Below are 21482 nucleotides of genomic sequence, written 5' to 3' on the forward strand. Positions count from 1 at the left end.
TGTCTCCACATAGATCAATTTCTTGAAAGAAACTACAAAGTTTTGCATGGAAAAATAAATAATTTCATTAATCACACATACATAATTAGCAGCATATATACATATGTATATACACACAAATATATGCATTTATACATAGACACACATAAATATATAAATACACACATATACAGTATAATACTTTCCAAAACTGAAGAAAAAATTTCTTCTAGAATCAAATAATATTGTCATCGGTTGTTCATTTAAAAATGACTTGCCAGAGCTGGTGATTTAGCTCAGTGGTCCGGGGCCTGCCTTGCAAGCACAAGGTCCCGAGTTCGATCCCCAGTAACAAAAAAAAAATCCAATGACTTGCCAATTAAAAATATTCCAGGTCCTTTTTGCCTCAAACATAGAATTGGACAAGACAACCCAAAAACTGTGGGAAAAGTTTATTTTTAAAATGAGGGTGAAGGGGTAAGAGAAGAAGTAGCTCTGTGAAGCAAATCCTGGCCAAACAAAAGAAAAGATAGAAACAAAAGTAAAAGTGCCCTCTGCTTCCAGAAGACATAGAGTAGGCTTCCTTGAGGAGTCATGAGAGCGAGCTCTTCGTGGGGTCTGGTCCCTTTTATGCCATCCACATCTTGTGGGAGTCTGCAAGAAATTCTACATAAGGGGTCCTGAGATTCATCTGCAGCTGCTGCTGACCGGGGATCTTGCAATTAACAGGTCCCGCCCATTTCTCCTGACAGCTTTGCCACACCCTTCCTCTTATATCATTGTCACTGATGAATTCCACCAATTATTACAAGCAAAGAAAAGTACTGATCAGTAAGTATCTCACATAAGCAAGATGCAAATATTCTTGACAACATAATAACAACTCCAGCTATTTGAAGGAAGGATGGTATGTAACCACCAATACGGCACATCATGTATAAAAATATTTCATTACAACCTCCTATATTACCAAATTAAAAAGAAAAATAATATATGATCATTTCTATAGACAAATAAAAATAATTTGATAATATTTAAAATACATTCATGATAAAAATTATCAACACATTGTAATTAGAAGAAAATACACATACAAAAATTTCTGGGTAATATTATACTTCTGGATCAAATGCTAACTGATTTTCTTGTAAACTGAGAATAAGGGAAGGATGTATTCTTTCACTATCCCAATACAACATAGAACTAGAAATCCTAGCCCATGAAATAAACAAGAGAAAGAAAGAAAACGTACAATTTGGAAAGAATAGAATGTTCAGTTAGGGAAATGGATGAAAAGTCAAAGCAAATTGACAAAAATCTTGTGGTCTAGTTTATTACAAAACTATCGCAAAAGAAGGAAGTTGATAAAGTTGTGCAAAATGGTTTTCTTTACTTCCGGAATGCCAGAAGTAGTACATTGATAATATCAAGAATTACAAAGATGCCTAGAAATAATAAGCAAGTTTATCAAAGTAGAACACAAAATTATCATAAAATTTTACACTTATCAGAAAACCTAGACATCCTTCTCTGAGGCTTTTGCTGAAAAAAAGTAAAAACTTAATGTTAAGGATTTAATTCTGTCTCCAAAATGATACATTGCACCCTAACACTTAGTACTTATGTAACCTTCCTGGAAATCAGAGTTGTAGAGATTAATTCTTAAGATAAGGTCATAGTGGAGTAGAGTGGATCTTTCATCAAATAAGCTTTATGTCCTTATGAGGAGACAGAAACAAACAAGGGGAGGTCAACCATGTAACAATGGAAACAAAAATTGAAGTGATGTATCTACAAACCCAGGAGTAACGAAGATTGCCAGAAAACACCAGAGGATAGAAAAGGCAAGAAAGTATTCTATACTGTATGTTTCAGAGGAAACGTGACCTGACAATACATTTTTGTCATTTTTAGACCCAAATTTGTAGTGCTTTGTTACAGCAGATCCAGAAAACCGCTACCCTTACATTGACATGGAAACTTATGTGCAGAAACTTGCAACAGCATTATTTGTGATCATTGAAAACTGAAACCATTATTCCAGTGACAGAATATTAAATGGGTGAATGGATTAAAAGCTAAAAGCAAAATGAAAATATCTGTGGTCCAGTTGACTACAAAGTTATGATAAAAGAAAAGGATGATAGACATTTCAGAATTCAATTGTCCAAAATCTATTGATCCTATATCACAAGGTAGCATGTATATAAATTTGGGGAAAATAAGTTTTGGAGATATTCCTAAAGTGCCATGCGAACTACTATAAATGTATTATTTTGTACTATAAATAAGTATTTTGTCCAAAAACACAGGGTTTAGAAAGGAAGATAATAACCAATAAATTGGGGAAATAGTATTTTCTTTGAAAATCCACAAATGAAAACATCATTGTAGAGTAATTACACTATACATGAATATTTTTAACATGTCTGTTGTTTAATAAGTGCTAATTACTCTGAATGTATACCCTAGTTGAAAAAATAAGGAAATATGCTGCAAATAATGAGAGTAATATTTTCCATTTCCAAAAATAGGATACAAAAAAAGGAAAAGGAGAAGTCTTGGTGAAGACGATGGTGTTGGGTTTAGAGTCTAAGAAATCATTATACGTTAATGCCTTGTTTTTTATTTTATTTATATATATATATATATATATATATATATATACACATTTATTGGTACATTTTAGGTATAAAGTACATTTACATTTTTCACTGGGTGTTAGTACCAGAACACGCTGTATCTTAGTTCTTATTTTTTCTCCCATTACCTGCGCACTCTTCACTCACTCCACCCTTCCGTATTTACGCAGAGTTTGATTCCATTTTTTTTTTCTCATAGTTTTTCCTTTCCCTTCTTCCCTTTCCCCTTCCCCTCCCACCATTCCCAAACACTTGGACCTTTCCTTATTTCAAATTATCAAGTATTCATTTTAATCATTTTCATCCTTATTTACACTTTCAATTTCTCACATTAGAGAAACTATTTGTTACTTACACATGTGTATCCTATTTATTTCACTTAAGAGTATGGCCTCAATATGCATACATTTAGCTATAAATGTCTCTAGTTTCTCATTCTTTATGGCTGAGTAGTACTCCATTTTATAAAAAAAAACACATCTTCTTTATCCAGTTTCCAGTCGATGGGCACTTGGGCTGTTTCCAAGCTTTAGCTATTACAAACTGTGCCACTATAAACATAGGTGCACATATAACACTGTGGTATGATTCTTTTAATTCTTTGGAGAAGATTTCCAGTAGGGGAAGAGCTGGGTCAAATCGGACCTGTACTCCTAGTTGTTTGAGGTATCGCCACAATGATTTCCACAGTGGTTGCACCAGTCTGCACTCCCACCAACAATGGAGAAGGGTTCCTTTCTCTCCACACCCCAGCCAGCATTTGTTATTGGTTGATTTCTTGATAGCAGCCATTCTTTGTGGGGTGAGGTGGAATCTCAGTTTTGTTTTCATCTGCATCTCTCGAATGACCAGGGATGTTGAACATTTTTTCATATATTTATTTGCTGTTTTTACTTCTTTGTCTGAGAAATGTCTGTTCATTTCGGATGCCCATTTTTGAATTGGGTCTTTGAATTTGGGGGGTCTGACTTTTTTCAGTTCTTTATATATTCTCGATAGTAGACCTTTGTCTGAGCTACAGCTGCTAAATATTTCTTCCCATATTGTAGGTTGTCTCTTAGCTCTGTTAAGATCAGTGGAATAGATTAGAAGATGCAGAAACAACTCCAGACATACTCAGCCACCTCATCTTTGACAAAGGAGCCAACCACCCTCATTGGAGGAAAGATAGCCTATTTAATAAATGGTGTTGGAAAAATTGGATTTCAACCTGTCAGAGATTAAAACTAGACCCATACCTATCACTGTACACTAAACTAAGATCGAAGTGGATTAAAGATCTAAATATTAAGTCAGAAACACTAAACTTGCTGGAGGATAAGTTAGGTAGAAGTCTTGATGACATTGGCATAGGAAAAGACTTTATGAACAAATCTTCACTAGCACGGGAGCTAGCACAAAGAATCAACAACTGGGATCTCATTGTATTAAAAAGCCTCTGCACTGCAAGAGAAACTACCAACTAATGCCTTCTTAATACAGTTATACAGCAATATCCATGAAGAATTCTTTCCAATATTCCCAGATACTGAAATCTGTGACTGCTCGAGTTTCTTACATAAAATTCTGCAGTATATGCATATATCCTCCCATACTTTTAAATTATTTCTGTATGACTTAAAACATTGTATGCAATATACATACTACATAAGTAGTTGTTATAATATTTTTTTTGGAAAAAGGTTAAGAAGAAAGGTCTGTTTATATTCAATACAAACACAATATTTTCCAAATATTTTTGGTCTACAGTTGGTTGAATCTATTGCTGTGGAACCAGTAAATATTAAGGACTAGCACTATATAAAGAGACAAAAGAATTGGTATGGAAATGAATATGTTTGTATTTTTATTTACCATGAATACCCTGCTGATGTTTGATCAGGGGGCATAAATACAACAGAACTCCAGAAGTCGTGGGAACTCTTTGTACCCCAAGCTTCACTTCTAATATTGTAATGAAATCAAAGGTAGAAACTCAATGGAGATTTGGTTGAATCTAGAACATTTGTAGGGAAAATATTGTGGCTCCAAGAAAGCCTACAGATTCGAAAGGAAGGAAACAAAATTTTTTAAAGAATGAAAGAAAAATAACGTGTTGAAAGGGTCTAGGAATCATCCTGTAATTACTCTAAATGTCAAAGCCTGTGGATATTAAGCAACAAGTAAATAAAAAATTTGATTTATTATTGATGGAAAATGTTTCATGGATTATTGTTTATAAAATATATAAAGGAATATGTTATTTCATAAATTAGAGTTATTGTGATTATGACTGTAGAAAGAAAAGAATAATAGAAATCATCCTTAATATACCAAAGTGGTAATTATTTTTTAAATTAATTTTATTGGAACATTTTAAGTATACAATATAATGATATAATGACATTCGTCATTGGAAATTTGCACCTTTACATAATCTCTCTTGGTTCTTACTTTTTACCCACTCCCCTGCCCTCACTTCAACCCCTCCACCCTTCCCTATTTACAAAGACTTTCTTTCCATTTTTTCATTTTCTCATATTAATTCCATTTCCTTCTTTCCTTTCCTCTACCCCTCCCACTTGCCCTTTGCCCCTTTATGTCCAATTTCACATTATCAATTATACCTTTTAGTCCTTATTTACACTTTCAGTTTCTCACACTAGAAAAACTATTCGGTGTTTACACGAGTGCCCTATTTATTTCACTTAGGAGTATGGCCTCAATGTGTATCCATTTAGCTATAAATGTCTCTAATTTTTCATTTTTTATGGCTGAGTAGTACTCCATTTTATTTTAAAAAGACAACACATTTTCTTTATCCAGTCTCCAGTTAATGGGCAATTGGGCTGCTTCCAAATTTTAGCTATTACAAATTGTACTGTTATGAACATATGTGCAAATATATCACTGTGGTATGATTCTTTTAATTCTTTCAGGAAGGGGAATAGCAGGGTCAAATGGGACTTCCAGTCCTAGTTCTTTGAGGTATCTCCATACTGATTTCCACAGTGGTTGCATCAGTCTACACTCCCACCAGCAGTGGAGCAGTGTTCCTCTTTCCCCACAGTCCCACCAGCATTTGTTATTTGTTGATTTCATCATAGCAGGCATTCTTTCTGGAATGAGGTGGAATCTCAGTGTTTTTTTAAATTTGCATCTCTGGAATGACCAGTGATGTTGAACATTTTTTCATATGTTTATTTTCTATTTCTACTTCTTTGTCTGAGAAATGTCTGTTTTTTTCAGATGCCTATTTTTGGATTAAGTCTTTAAATTTGGGAAGTCTGATTTTTTTAAAAATTCTTTAAAGATTTTAGATAGCAGACCTTTGTCTGAGGGAAAGTTGGTGAAAAATTTTTCCCACATTGTGGGTTCTCTTTCACACTGTTGGTGGTTTCTCTTGCTGCACACAAGCTTTTTATAAGAAGAGGTCCCACTTGTTGATTATTTATGCTAGTTTATGGGCAGCTGAGGTTTTGTTCATAAAATATTGTCTTCATGACTTCTACCTAACCTCTGTTCCAGCTTGTTTAGTGTTTCTCTCTTAATATTTACATCTTTAATCCATTTTGATTATAGTTTACTGCATGGTTTTTGTCCTTGGCTATATTAATATAGTGCACTACATTGATTGATTTGCATATGTTGAACCATCCCTGCATCTCTGGCATGAATCCGGCTTGGACAGGGTGTATGATCTTATGCATTCTATTGCCAGTATCTTATTAAGGATTTTTTCATCTATGTTCATTAGTGAGATTGGCCTATAGTTCTCTTTTTTTGGTTGGGTCATTCTCTGCTTTGGGGATCAAAGTGATGCTTGCTTCTGGGAATGAATTTGGGAGTATTGCCTCACTTTCACTTTCATTGAAGAGTTTAAACAGTAGCAGCAGCAGTTCTTCTCTAAATGTCTTGTAGAGGAATTCAGCTGTGAAGCCATCAGGACCCAGACTTTTCCTAGTTGGTAGTTTTTAATTATGTTTTCAATTTCATTGATTGACATTGATTTGTTTAGAATTTTTAGGTCTTCGTTCAACTTTGGTAATTCATACTTATCTAGGAATCTGGCCATTTCTTCTGTGTTTTCCATATTATTGGCATATAGGTTTTCGAAGTAGGTATTGATGATCCTCTGGATTTCTGCTGGGTCTGTTGTAATTTCATCCTTTTCATTCCTACTTGCATGGATTTGGGCCTTTTCTTTCCTTTTTCTGATAAGTTTGGCTAAGGGTTTGTCAATTTTGTTTATTCTTTGGAAGAAACAACTCTTGGCTTCATTGATTTTTTATATCATTCTCTTGGTCTCCATTGCATTGATTTTTGCTCTGATCTTTATAATTTATTCCCTTGTATGAGCTTTGGATTTGTTCTGATCTTCTTTTTCTAGAAGCTTGAGGTTCAGCATCAGGTTGTTTAATTGGGCTCTCTCTGTTTTCCTAATATGACTATTCACTGCTAAGAATTTCCTTCATATGACTGCTTTCATTGTGTCCCATAGACACATGGAGTATTGTTTTCCACCCTTTAACTTTCAGTCTGAGTTTCTTTTGGAAATAAGTGTGTTTCTTGTATGCAGCATGTTGTTGGATCTTGCTTCTTGACCCATTCTGCCAATGTATTTCTTTTTATAGGTGAATTGTGACCATTAACATTGATGGTTATAACTGATACAAACTGACTAATCATTGTCATGACTTTTTCTTTTTGTTGGATTTTTCCCTCTTTGCATTTAGTTTCTTGTCATGCCCCATGGATGCATTCTGCAGGGCTTCCTGGGGTTACAATCCTCATTGTCTTTTCTTAGGATATTGTCTAAAGTATTTTGGAGTGTTGGTTTGGTATTCATGGAGTTCCTATGGTGCTCTTTGTTATGACAGTATCTTATTTCTCCATCAATTTTGAAAGAAAGTTTTGCAATTTACATCAATCTAGGTTGGAGATTGTTTTCCTTTGGGCTTGAAATACATCACTCCAAGCTCATTTTGCCTTCAGGGTTTGCACTGAGAAGTCTGCTGTTATTCTGATAGGCTTTCCTTTGTTTGTGATTTGTTTCTTTTCTCTAACTGCTTGTAGAATTTTCTTCTTCTGTTGGGTTTCTGGAATCTTAACTACTATATGCCTATATGTAGATTTTTTTTGGATCAAGGTTAGTTGGAGTCTTATATGCCTCATTTATCTCTATGTCAAGTTGTTTTCCCCTGCTTGGGAAGTGTTCTGCCATCACTTCTGTGAACACTTTTTTTTATGTCATCTGCACTCTCTCCTGCTTCTTCATTGACTCCAATCAGTCTTATGTTTTCTTCTTTGCATTGTCCACAGGTACTGGATTGATTTCTCACGGTCCCTTACTATTTTAAAGAAATTTTTCATTTCCTGATCACTAATTCCAATCTTATCTTCTATATCTGAAATTCTGTCCTCACATTGGCTCATTCTGCTGTGTAAACTTTAAGTGGAGTTTTTAATCTCCTGGAAATCTGTTTGATTCTGTTTTATGGATTCCATTTGTTTTCTATGTTGGGATTTCATCATGTTCTTCAGCTCTTCTATTTTTTCATGTGTCCTCTCTAGATTTATTAATTATTTCTTGCACTATGGGCACAATCTCTGATGTTATCTGAGAAATTATTTCTGATTTCATTTTTTTCCTGATCCTCTTTTGTTAGGAGTTCAGGGACTCCAGGTGATTGAGTATCAGATTGTCCCATCCATTTCCTTTTCAGATTGCTTTAGGTGTTTTGGAAGTCTGGTTTTGAGGCTTGTTTATGTGTCTTCTCATTTCACTGGAGGGAGGGGAGGGAGGCATATGTGCGGCTGGCACCTGTGCAGCTTACCTCCTCAGTCCTGGGGCCAGTGGTATTGTGACCCAGAAGGTTCACCTCCTCTGAGCTGGGGGCAGCTCTGCTCCTTGGTGCTGGTGGCAGTAGTAGGGTGTCCCAGAAGGGTCCCAAATTGGTAATTAGTATAGTCATTGTTCTTCTCTGGATAATAAAATCAGTAGGTGCATGTTTGAGAAGAAATCAGAAAATTTCAAAATATCTTGAGATTTTATTAATTGTAAAACCAAAGACAGTAATTTTACTGTGGAGAAATCTCATCTACTGCCTTAATCAAGTGACCAAGGCTAGTATCACGATTGAAAACCCAGTGTCAATATCATGTACCCCTAATATACCCCTATGATCCATCAAGGACACCACACTTACCAAATATGTACCAAAACGTACAAATTGTACCAAATTTTACAAAAAATTTACAATCTTCATCTAAGCAAAAGACAAAAATGAACTGAGCAACAACACTTAACAGTCTCTCAATACTTTCATTAACAGAAAAGATATGAAAGTCAAGAACACTGAGATATTGTAGAGCAGACTAAGGAGGCATGAAAATAAAATGCAAAATGATTTTCTGGATTTGATCATGAAAAGGGCAAAGAGCTGACGTTGAAAAACTGGTTAAATCCAACTTTAATTTGTAGTCTTGTTAATAAAATTACAATAATTAATTTGTTATCTCTGATACAATAAAAATACTTTTATTTATACAGGATATTTTTCAAGGAATTATGCTCTTCTCCCAGGTATACTGATTTTCAAAAGTTATATATGATTAAAATTATTTCAAAATGTTTTTAAGTCAACTCGTGAGAAAATTACTAATAAAAAATGTGTCTGAGATGATTTCTCATGTCTGTTTTCTAATTTTAAAAACATGAAGTGAAGAGAAAATACAATTACAATTTAGTACAATATAAGTCAGTTAAGTACAACTTAATTCAAGGCCATGTATATTTCATGAGTAAAAGTAGAGTGAGGGAAAAATATTTGCATAACTGTAATTTTTTGTTCTAGCAGGAAACAAGGAAAATAATGCATGTTGCATATCATTGCTATTATCACATGAAGTGCTCTTCCTCTAGGCCTACATATGTTTTGATTTCCATTTTAATATTTTAGTAGGATTCAGACTTGTGGCCTTGGTTCTTCTTCCTAATTTATAACAGATTTTTATTAACTCTGAGAAACTATATATCAAGCCCTGTATCAGCTTTAATTGGAATTGTGTTTTATGAAAACAAGATTAGATTTTTAATACAAAATAGCAACTGCTAAAATATTATTTAATTTTTGCCAACAAAATTATTTGGTGGGAAAGGTGACCACTTGCAGATATTTAAGTAAAATTCTTCTAAATGTTTAAAATCAAATATATTATACCTGAACTCCTCTAAAGTTGCGTTCTATTTTAATATTCTCTTCAACACTAAGCTACAACTTAGTGTAATATTTTTAGAATTGTGTCAATTCAATATTAAAATATTCTCATTTTGCCACATAATTATGGAAAATCTCATTGATTTATCATGAAAGTCTTCAGAAATATATTTGAAAGAAGTCATCACTGAAACCTACTTATTAAACTTCTTTAATTTTTATTATTAATCATTTGCAAGCTGATGAAACATGCTGAGCAATTCAAATGCATCTTTTATTGTAGATTTGAGATTATTTTTCACACTTTTGCAGGAGGGTATTTTTTTCCATGCATGGTGTGTTTTATATATATATATGTAAAATCAATATGCATGTATGAAAGTAACATAATAGATCTAAAGTATTTTTGACATCTAAAATAATATGTATTTCCTGGAATAATTTTAAGTTAATATGCTACATAAAGGTAATTTAATTTTATCAAACACTATCTAATTATTTTATTTATACAAACAAAAGCAACATATGTTATTTTTCAGCAGTGAACTAATTGTAATATAATGCACAACAATGCATGTGGTATAGGGAAGAGACCACTAGCAGTCTAGATTGAGAATATGCTTTATTTGATTGAAAGGAAAATTTAAAAATTGACAATCATTCATTTTTAACATTCCTAATTTGTAATTCACTTTTCAAAAGTCCTTTGATCATTTCTTTTTACCAAGTCGTTCATATATCAATTTTCTCTCTTGGACATGGGAATGAGTAAAACGTGTTAAGATTTAACATAGGTCAATTTAAATTTATTGCCATTTTAGTTTTTCTTTTCTTATCTGCTAAGTTGAATCTTCAATACATAAATGCAAGGGTGTTACAGTTGTTGTGCATCGCATTAGCTATGTAAAGCAACCATTTAACAATTTGTTTTATTGTTTAAAAAGAGTGTTAAACATACACATACATACATATGTATTTATTATATATACATATATAGTTACTATGAAAGAAAAATGACATTAGGGAATACTTTCCTTTGTGCTTAGATACTCTATTACCAGAAGCAAAGTGTTCAGTGTCCACGACAATGGTACAGTCATCAACACTGACCAACTTGACCGGGAGATCAGTGCTTGGTACAACCTAAGTGTCACAGCCACAGAAAGAGGTAAGCACTCCCTTGGGAATCAAACAGTGCTCAGTCTATTTTTTGAACCATGCCATAATTTTTAGGTGTGAAGGTAATGATATTTTCAAATGTTGTCGAAATTAGAATTAAATAATACTTTATATGAAATGTCATTTACATGTCTATTTTGTTAGATCATAAATTAGTGTTTACTCTTATCAGACTTTACTGACAAAGTTACTTCTAAATACTCTATCAACTGTCCTTATTATAACAGTAAGTGCTGAAAGCGAAGACAAAAATAAATGGAAGAAAACACAAGATGGAAAACAAAATCGTCTTCAATTTTAAAACATCGTCATTATGTAGTTATGTGTTCTTATAACCTGTCTCATAGACATATTATCATATCAATAAATTAAATATTCATTTTGAATCTTTAAAATATATATGCTCTGTAGATTCATTTTCATATTATGAATTTAATGGGAAAAGGTCTTGTACATTTTCTGTACAATTATTTAGCATAATTAACAGGTAAAGATGAAGAGAAACTATGATACTTATTTCATAGTAGTACATTTCCTAAATTTCAATTTAGACAATTGTTATTTTATAAATTAACTACTCTGAAAATGGTAATGAAATCACATGAAACTTGAAATTCTAAATTTAATCTTTATTTTAATCATAAGCAGCTTAGAATGTCAAATCATAAGTGACTATTATAGAAGCCAAACACAGAATATCTGTGCTGTATTCTGATTCAGAATAAAGTGGTAGAGTTAACATTGCAGAGTAAGGAAAGTAATACCCTAAATTAACCATTTAAAATGTATGCATTTAAAACAAACCATATTTTGGTATAATTGCAGCATGGAACATCAAGAATTGGAATAACATTCATTTTTGTATATCACAAAACCAATATTTCTTTTTCAAATTAAACTAATAGTTTTAGCTGTGCGGATAGCTCAGCTTTAGTCAGTAGTGACCAGATGTTTGTTTGTTTTAGTGATAGAATGATGACTTCTTCTTAGCATTATAATGGCAGATAAAATTATATGCTTTATGGTTTGTATATTGTTCTTGAAATTACAAATCGATTATTCTAGCATTCATATTAACTAAAGCTTAAAGAAATAGGCATAAAAGGATATAAAATATTGTCAAAGTCATCTCATTAGTCAATAGAATTAGTTAAAGCATTAAATATGAACCCGTCTGAACTGGATACTTTCTCATAGCTGAGTTTGCATAGAATTTCTAAATTTTCCTGGCTTTCTTGGCTTTTGGAGGTATTGAGCATGTATCTATCTTATTGCTCACTGAGTTGAATGGTTAGCAGGTGACATGGTAGCAGGTGAAATGTTTTTTGCAGTGTATTGAAAAGGTCTGTGGAAACATGGCATGGGGCATGAGTTTAGATTTTAAATTTTCTAACTATACAATAAAGAATGGGGCACCAAGGTGGCCCATGAATCAAATGCCTGGTGCAGCAGAAAAAAATGCCAAGTCTTTCATGTCAGAAAACACAAAGATGTTTATTCTAAGACCAAGAAGCTTTTATTCATTGCTCATTTCCAAGAACAAATTATTTATAATGTCACTCTTTACAAATCTATTGTGAAAGAGAATTTAAATCAGTTCAAGGGAAGACTTGGTGTCTTTGAAAAAAAAAGTGTATATATATTTCTCTGTAAAATAGCTTTCAGCTATTAGAACATTGTATTTTGTTGAATTTGTAGAAATAACACTTCATTTTACGTTTACCTTTACACATTAGATGTTTTTTGTAAAAGACATGATTTACTGTCTCAAATTAGATTCATGACAAAGAAAATTGTTACAAATTAGAATCTTTAAAATTTATAATTTGTACTTTGAGATCTAAAATCCTCTAATCTTTTATGAATAAAAAAGAGAGGAATGAATGATATAGAATTTGTCAGATAATTTATTTGTACTCTACCACTAATAGAATATTTCTTTAATCAGATGAATGCCATTCTATGAAAAGATCTCTAGAAAAAAAATATTGAAATATGTTTTGTTGTAATTCTGCCATTTGAGTGGAAAAATACATTTCAACATTGTAAAATAAAACAAAAACAAAAGAATCCTTTGAGTTACAAGATATCTTCTACTCATCACTCTAAAGTTACATTTTTCATTTGCTTTTTTTTTTTTTTTTTTTTTTTTCATTTTTAGGAAGAGCCAACAAGAAAGAGCTTTAATAAAACTAGGGGACTAGTAGGTCTATGAATATTTTGTCTTTTGAGTTTGTTTACAATCCACAGTATTAAATCTCCTTTAGATCTCTTTAGGAGAAACATGTATAAACACCACCATCCTAGTACCATAATATAAGTACCAGAAATTATACATTGGAACATTTTACCCTTAAAAGTACTAAAAACAAACCATGTAACCAGAGGAAAAGAGGACATTACATAAAATCATTTCAGAAAACATTTTCTGCATGTGATTAATATTGCAAAATGTTTGTGACATAAAACAACGCTGATTCCTGCCAAGAGGTGATCCATTTTTAACATTTGTGTTTTCAGCAAATGAAGTTCAGTGTGCTTAGTCTCTTTCTTGGAAAGCTTCCTAAATTAAGCCCAAACCATTTATCAGTGTGCTGCTCAGTGAATAAAATGCTTCCTTGAAGTGAAGCTGTAAATATACCTATACATTAAGACCGCAGTTCATGAACTCTTCTGTTTGCAAACAATTCGGTAAGCGTTCAGCAAAATTATGTTTTTGTTGACAAACTCCACATAAGATGACAAAAATCAACCAAGGACATCTTCTCCAAACAAGCATAAAATCAGCCATCTCCACCAAAGACTTAAAACAAAGTTCATAAACCAAGGTACTACTGTATATGTTTTATACAATCATACAAGTTTATAAATGATTTAATGACCCTCCTATTGAGTTTTTCAATTTATTCATATCTGAAATACATTCTCCATTTTACTCACTGAAGCAAAAATTGTTTTGTTGTGATGTTTTGTATTTAAATCACAACAAATTTCAGCTTTCATTTCTCAAGAATACCATCTTGAAGTCTTTTTTTTTTATATGTAACACAATAGAAAGAGTATCAAAATGGCATTCCCTAACAGTTTTTGTATTTCATAAGGGCTATAGAGTTTATGTGTAAAATATGTGTATAATATTCATTTTTAATTAATTGAAAAGCTCAGTTTTCAGTATAAGTGCAACTGTTTTTTTATTGCAGTAGTATAATTAAAAAAATAATCCCAACTCAGAAAAACTGTCTATCAAGGTAGCATAGAAAGAAAATTATTCCATTATTGAAAACATTAATCCCCAAATGTCATATGCTTCATAGAAAATCCACTAACAAATTCTAAAAGAAGAAAAAAAAATCTCCTTTACAAAGCAAGATATAACCCATTGCATAACTGTGTTCAAGATAAACAAACATCTACATCTCAAGTAAAAAGATTTGCCATCATTTTTTTCACATAATTCATATTGAATTAACTGGGTATTTGAGGTGATCTGTTCTGATTTCTAATTGATTTATCCAAAGGAAAACTAATTTATTTGTATGTTTTTGATAAGAAATAATTTAATGACTTGAAACAAAATATTTGCTGAAATTAGCCCCTATCCTTCATAGAAACTTAGATATAGGGACTTTATATCCCTGGGTGATTACATTTCAAAAGTTGGACCCCAGTACTAGAGGAGAGACAACCTTGTGTTGTAACCTTAGGAAGAGGCTTATGTAAATTTTAAAAAGATTTGCATACTCTTGTAAGAAACAGAAGAAAATGAGATTATTAGCCAAATGCTTAAAGAAAAAGAGGGTATATAGTGCCTTCCTATTAACAAAATCATACTTAGTTTATAAATGCAAGTGTTAAGATAAATTTTAAAAGTTCCAGAGTCTATTTGACAATATCTAAAGATGGTCTTGATTGTCACAAGTGGCAAAGGTATACATTTAGCATTTACTGATTAGTTGTCAGTGATCCTACTAAACATTCTGCAATGCACAGGTTAGCTCCCTACTGCAAAAAATTGTTCTGCTCAAAACATCAATGATGATAAATTTGAAAAATACTCTATGAGACCATTTGAATACTCTGTTTTGTGACTCTATAGTTGATACTTTTTCTGAAATCTTTTATATCAATTTTAAAGATTAAAAATTTGAACGATTAATATTTTATCGTACAATGCAAACATTTTTCCATAGTGCTGCTTCATTTTTTAATACATTATTTTCCCAATTAAAAAGTGTACTTAACCATAACTTCCTTCCTTTATGATTTATGGATTTCTTGACTTAAAGTTTATATAATTCCCACCTACATTTTACTATAGCCACTTTACTTAAAAACAGTTTATTCAGTAGAGGGTAGCGGTGTACACCAGAAATCCCTGAATTTAGAAGGCTGATCAAGGGGTATCACCTTGGTCAAGTTAGAAGACAAAATGGACAACATAGTTCAAGACCAGCCTGAACTATATATTCAAAATTTGTCTCAAAAAATATTCATTACATTCCACATTCATTTTCATTTTTAAGAGCTATACTCCAATTTTTTTAGTAGTTCAGAGTACTGATTACTAACTTCTTAATCATCTATTTACACTTCACCATGACCTTGGGCATAATATTTAATACTAAATGATTTCTCAGTGTTTCCTATTAGCACAGTTGTTAGGGTAATAATGCCTCTAAAGATCAGGATAAAACTGAACTAATACAAATACTTTCAGCAGTTCCTAGACTTCTCCAAGTAGTTTGTGTGTCTACCTGTTACCTAATTTTTCTCATCACTTATAGCCCATATGCGTACAAGGTGCTAAAAGATTGCTTGAATCAAACATGTTGAACACAGGATTTTTTAAAGCCCCGCTATTAATAAATGTGTGAAACATATAGAGATTCTCTCCTCAGCTTATATCAAGTAAAATCAAAATATGCTACATAGCACTGTATGTGATTTATGATGATTTTAAAGCCAGCATTATTTTTAATTCAATTTTCAGATAATGTACAACAAATCTCTTCAGTCCCTGTGTATGTACAAGTGCTTGACATTAATGATCATGCTCCCGAGTTCTCTCAATATTATGAGACTTATGTTTGTGAAAATGCAGAGTATGGTCAGGTAAGAAATAAGAAATTACCAAAGTTTGAGCAATATACAATTCTTTAACATATTACATGTTATAGATTATAGCATGTAACATATATATAATTTCCATGTATATTTTGTTCTAAAGAATATGTAGTTAATTATATATTATAATTCACATAATAGTTATGAATTAATATATGATATGCTGTATATTATTTTTGTTATGTATTCATCTCATTTGGGAATATTAACAAATGCACTCTAAATATATGCTTTTATGTTGTGTGTACCATGTAATAATATACATTTCTTTTTATTTAAAAAAGATGTAAATTTTGTTTTCTACTTTCACATTCCTAAAATGAAAAATAAAATCCTCTGCCCACATTAGAAATTCACTAGTAAATTATTGACACTCACTTTGAAGTACATTGTCATTACTTCACAGTTTATTTCACGTATTTTCTCCATCTAGAACTCATGTTATCATTTTGAAAATATGGAACTAAAATTAGCTTGTCTTTTTTAAGCTAATTTCTCATCTCCAGTACATGGTAACCTAACATAATTCATATAATTCTCTGTATAACACAGAATTTTTTAAAATACAATAAGGTATTTTCTAAAATAATCACTAATATCCAATTTTTATAATATAATTGCTTTATAATGTATTTTAAATACACTTGCCTCTACCAATGCACTTAGTTGCAGGCCATTTGAAATTTACAAAGGCAGAAATGATTTTTCTCAACAAATAAATAGTAGAAGCCAACGTTTTTCTCTATTTTCAATTTTATAAAAAGGTGAGAAAATAAGACTATAATAAATATAGGCATATCTTAATTTAGTATGCAACTATAGTATAATGGAAATTGTAAATGATTCTTATACGGTCTTGTAAACATTATTCAGGTTAAAGTTGGATTCACTGTACTTTTCCAATAGTTCACAAATCTTGCTTCTAAAATTGTCAAATACATTTTTCAAAATAAGAATGGTTCTGAATATGCAAATTATTTAAAAATTTAAGCTATTAATTTGCAATTGTCTAGAACTCATGGTTTTTAAGAAAGGGAAAGATGTATGTAAAATTTACAGAGACCCTCCATTGTCTCTAGATCCAAAACTGGACCAATTTAGAAATGTATGGACATGTGACATAGGTAGTAACAATCACAAATCAGAATGCAAATTAATTGTGAAATATGACTCCTAAAGAGACTTGGCTTATGTATTTCTTTGAACTGGATTATTATAAGATTAAAACATTTCACAGGTGATATACCTGATTTTTCAAGCATTGCAAACACATCTGATTTCTTGGACACATAGACAAATATATTAAGCAATCATTAAAAATTAATTCATGTAAATCTGATGAATGATATTTGCCATATATTAGTTTCCTTATAACCTGAATAAATTTGAAAATGATTAATTTTCTAACTAATATATATTGAATTTACATATTAAAGTAAATTATATTTTTACAATGATTGTAATTACAATTACAATATTAAGCTATATACAGAAATTCCTTGTTTAATGACCAAGTTCTGTTCCTGCATCTAGATCACTAAATGAGCACTTGCATATGATATGTACATTACAATATTCCAAACAAAGAGATGGTCAAAGGAAAAAGGAAACTCCAACTTGATGACTTTGCTTTTATTTGCATAACTCTTACATGCAGTACTATAAAGTACAACAGAATATAAAGCTATAGTACTATACTATAAAGTACAATCAGCAAAAATTACAGTATAAACATGGTATATTGTAGTATACAAAATAGAAATCGATGCTTTATAAACAAGATGTATGAAACTACAATAAAAAAACATGCCATAGTCTGAGTAGTGGGTCATAAGTTCGAGTAGTGTACCTCAGTAGTAAATCCAAACAATCATTAAACAGGTAAGTCATTAAGTGAAGAATTTATTTCAAAAGTTTGATTAAAACGTTCAAGTTAAATTCAACTTAATTTTAACTGACATACAATTTTTAAAATTGTGCACATTAATTCGGTTTCATGTGCTGTTTAAATGCCTGTATACATAGTGCAATGTTTAAATCAGGTTAAACATATGAACATTTATCGTTATAAGGTAAAAACATTCACTATAATTTCTTCTAGCCTTTTGAAACATGCAAAAACATTATTTCAAAGCATAATATATTACGGTAAGTCTTTATAAATTTTACATAGCTGAAATGTATTTCTCACCTTTATAGCAAATCTATTTTTAAACTTTAAAAAATTGCTTAAAGTTCATCTTACATACACTAATTTCTACAAATGCCTCAAGTGATGAGTACATGTACAAACAAAACTGCATATACAATGGTCTCAGTTTTGCTGAAGATACTGAGCAGATTCAGGAAAACAACACAGAGTACTAGATTTGGGGTATAAATATTTCTAGGATTAAGCTACTTGAATTCAATGATCCTACTATACCACTTGTTTATAATAACAAATGTAAGTAGAAATGTTTAGAATAACTTTACTACTTTTTCATGGTATGAAACAGAGAAATATACATTGCTTGTAGGAACAACTTTTCCTTTCTTTTGAATTAGCAAACATTCTTAGGTTGGCCAATTGAGTGGATGTATTAGTCATATTTCCCCTCACTGGAATACCTTGGTTCCTCAACTTAGGAAAGTCTTATTTTCATCATAGTTTCAGAAAGTTTAGTTCATGCTTGGATGGCTTCAAGGCAAAACTGGTGCAGTAGAAGTGCATTGCAGAAGAAACCTGCTTAGCCTATGGCAGCTAAGAAGTCTGGCAGAGGCACGGTGCTAAAGAAGAAATGGACAGGGAATATATATAGTCACCAAGGTTACACCCCCACTTTTCACCAAGACACAACCAGAAATGTGCTTCATTAATCTGCTGGGCATTTATTAATCTAGTCAAATTTCCAATCATGATTAAAGTTTGAAATCCACCCCTTGTCACTTGGCCAGCCAGATGCAAATTCTTAAATCATGCTTATTTTCCAAATAATGACAGTAGCAAGTTCATAATTCCACCGAGCATGGTACAACATTCATGCTTATAACCAAATATTTAGCAATTCATTCTACAAATTCTTAACAGTTCCACCTTGTTTAAAAGTCAGTCTTCTCTCAGACTCAAAGCAAATTCTTAGCTGTGAACCTCTGTAAACAAAACAAAATAAAACTAAACTAAACTAAACTAAATCAAACAAGCTAGTTAATCCCAGAATACAATGATACAGGGTATGCCTTACTATTCCAAAAGGGAAGAATAGAAAAAATTAATTGGAGCAAAGGAAGACTGAAACCTAGAAGATCTCCAGGTCTGGAAACAAGGACATGTGGTGATGAGGTGTAAGTTTTAGAAGGTTTGGATGGGCCCACCCTATGGCCTTAATCAGTTGCAACCTACACAGATTCATGGTTGGGTTGGTTCCACTTGCTGCCTGCAGCTCTCATCCTGAGTCTTTCCATCTGCCTGAACTCTCAACTTCCTGGGGTATCTATCACACCTTTGGCTTCATTCACACCGGTTCATGTATCTTCCTTTCATGGTCACATTGACTGGCCTCTCATCCATCCTTTGAAATCTGGGTGGAAGCTTGATTGATCCCACAACTTTTGTATTCAATGACTACAAAAACAGTATTGCATGGACAAAGTCTGCATCCAATAAGAGCCAAAAATCATACCCCTGTGGACCATGGCTGCAGTGATCTCTGAATGACTAGATGGCTGGGGGTGGCGAAATGAATCCAAGAGGACCAATTTTCTAGGTGGCTTTTTTCAAGCAGGGGTTCCAGTGGCTCTCTTCTCAAATGATATGCTTAGACTTATGTAACCTTGAGCCTGCAATGGATGTGTTTTTTGCATATTCTTGCAATGCCTTGAGGCATCTTTTTTTTTTGTTACAGCTCAAATATTTTTAATTGCACTGATCTCTTCACCAATGATATCTTCATTGGTTGCAATTTTATCTTTGGATCTTTCTAGGTAAATATTTAAGTTGTTAAAATATATTGGCTCTGTTGTTTTGCTCCTATTCTCACTATGCATCTGGCTAAAACCAACTAATATTACCCATGCCACAACCTGTATATGTTGTGTTGCCTTAAAATTTCGTCTGCTAGATCAATTAGTCTACCATTCATAAAATCAGAGTCTGAGGACATGAGTAAAATGCAGACATACTTTTTACCACAGTATAACATGCATGATTTATGGTCCAATTCCCAAAAAAGTCCTCATTCTTGTGTTTTTTTTTTTGGTACCGGGGATCGAACTCGGGTCCTTGCGCTTGCAAGGCAGGCGGCAAAACCACTGAGCTAAATCCCCGGCCCAAAAGTCCTCATTCTTAACTGACATCTTTTGAGCCTGATCTTTACTGATTATATTCCTATCAGTGTTCTGGTATTAACTCAGAACAAAATCATCCATCAAGCTCTGCTTATAGCCTTCAAGATTTTCTCCAGTCAGACTCTCCAACTTCTCCCCCAACCCAATACTAAAAGCTCCCGAAACACTTAGAGTCACAATAAGGACATCTCTATGCTGGTACCAATTATTTCTGTTAGCTTTCATTTTGCTGGGACAGAATAACTATCACCTGAAACATGAAGGAGACACTAGGCTGGTTCATGGTTTCATGAAATTCAGCCCATGGCTGGCTGGTTTCCAGGTAGGAGCTTCATGGCAGAAGAACATGGGGGAGCAAATTTGCATACTTCATGATTTCTAGGAAATAGAGCAGGTGAACTACACCAAAGAGGATGGTGTGAGGCCCATATAGAGACTCCAAGGTCATGCCTTCAGGACTGAGTCATACCCAAAAGTGTGCTTTACTAATCCCCTGGATAGCTTTCAAGTCACTCTAGTTGACAATTCAGTTTAATGGTTAGAGTCAATTATAATTTCATACATTTTATTCAGTATATTTATAATGCAAAATATTAATCACTTTATTTGCACATAACTTCCTGTTTAGTGACAGTAGAACATGTTTCTAGACTTTCAGCATCAGGTAAAGGTGAATTAATGGTACATGACAGATCAGATAAAATTTTTACAGTACAGTTTTAAATGCTCAAAAATCTCAATTGGTTTTTAAATACAAGCCTAGAAAAATGAAGAAATAAAACCATATAAAGTGGTAATTACCACCGTCATTGATTTGGTTGCAATTTTATCTATTTGTAGCTTATGAGGCAGGGTTAGTGAATAAAGTTATTTTTTAGATCAGATAGAGCAAAAAAGTTCCTATTAGATTTTAAAAATACACATTTTAGAAATACTGAAATATTCATAGCTAACAAAGGTTGTCATCTGGGAAGAAAATACAGAGTAAAAATATGAAAGGACATAGGACAGCATCTTTAGGGAGACTAATATT

The 21482-nt window shown here is 32.4% G+C and overlaps 1 protein-coding gene across 6 annotated transcripts in view; it reads left to right on the plus strand.

Moving 5' to 3' along the window:
- The window catches only part of Cdh19 (cadherin 19), a 119925-nt gene that overhangs the window by 54670 nt on the left and 43773 nt on the right, over nucleotides 1-21482 (plus strand). For all 6 annotated transcript variants that reach the window (XM_087191516.1, XM_087191513.1, XM_087191518.1 and 3 more), the window contains 2 exons: nucleotides 10867-10988; nucleotides 15990-16111. In XM_087191516.1, coding sequence (XP_087047642.1) covers nucleotides 10867-10988; nucleotides 15990-16111 — 244 coding nt within the window. The remainder of the gene's footprint in view (nucleotides 1-10866; nucleotides 10989-15989; nucleotides 16112-21482) is intronic.

Source organism: Heterocephalus glaber, unplaced genomic scaffold (assembly GCF_053883595.1).
Source record: "Heterocephalus glaber isolate CG9 unplaced genomic scaffold, H.glaber_assembly_v1.0 deba00000331, whole genome shotgun sequence".
Classification (NCBI taxonomy): domain Eukaryota; kingdom Metazoa; phylum Chordata; class Mammalia; order Rodentia; family Bathyergidae; genus Heterocephalus; species Heterocephalus glaber.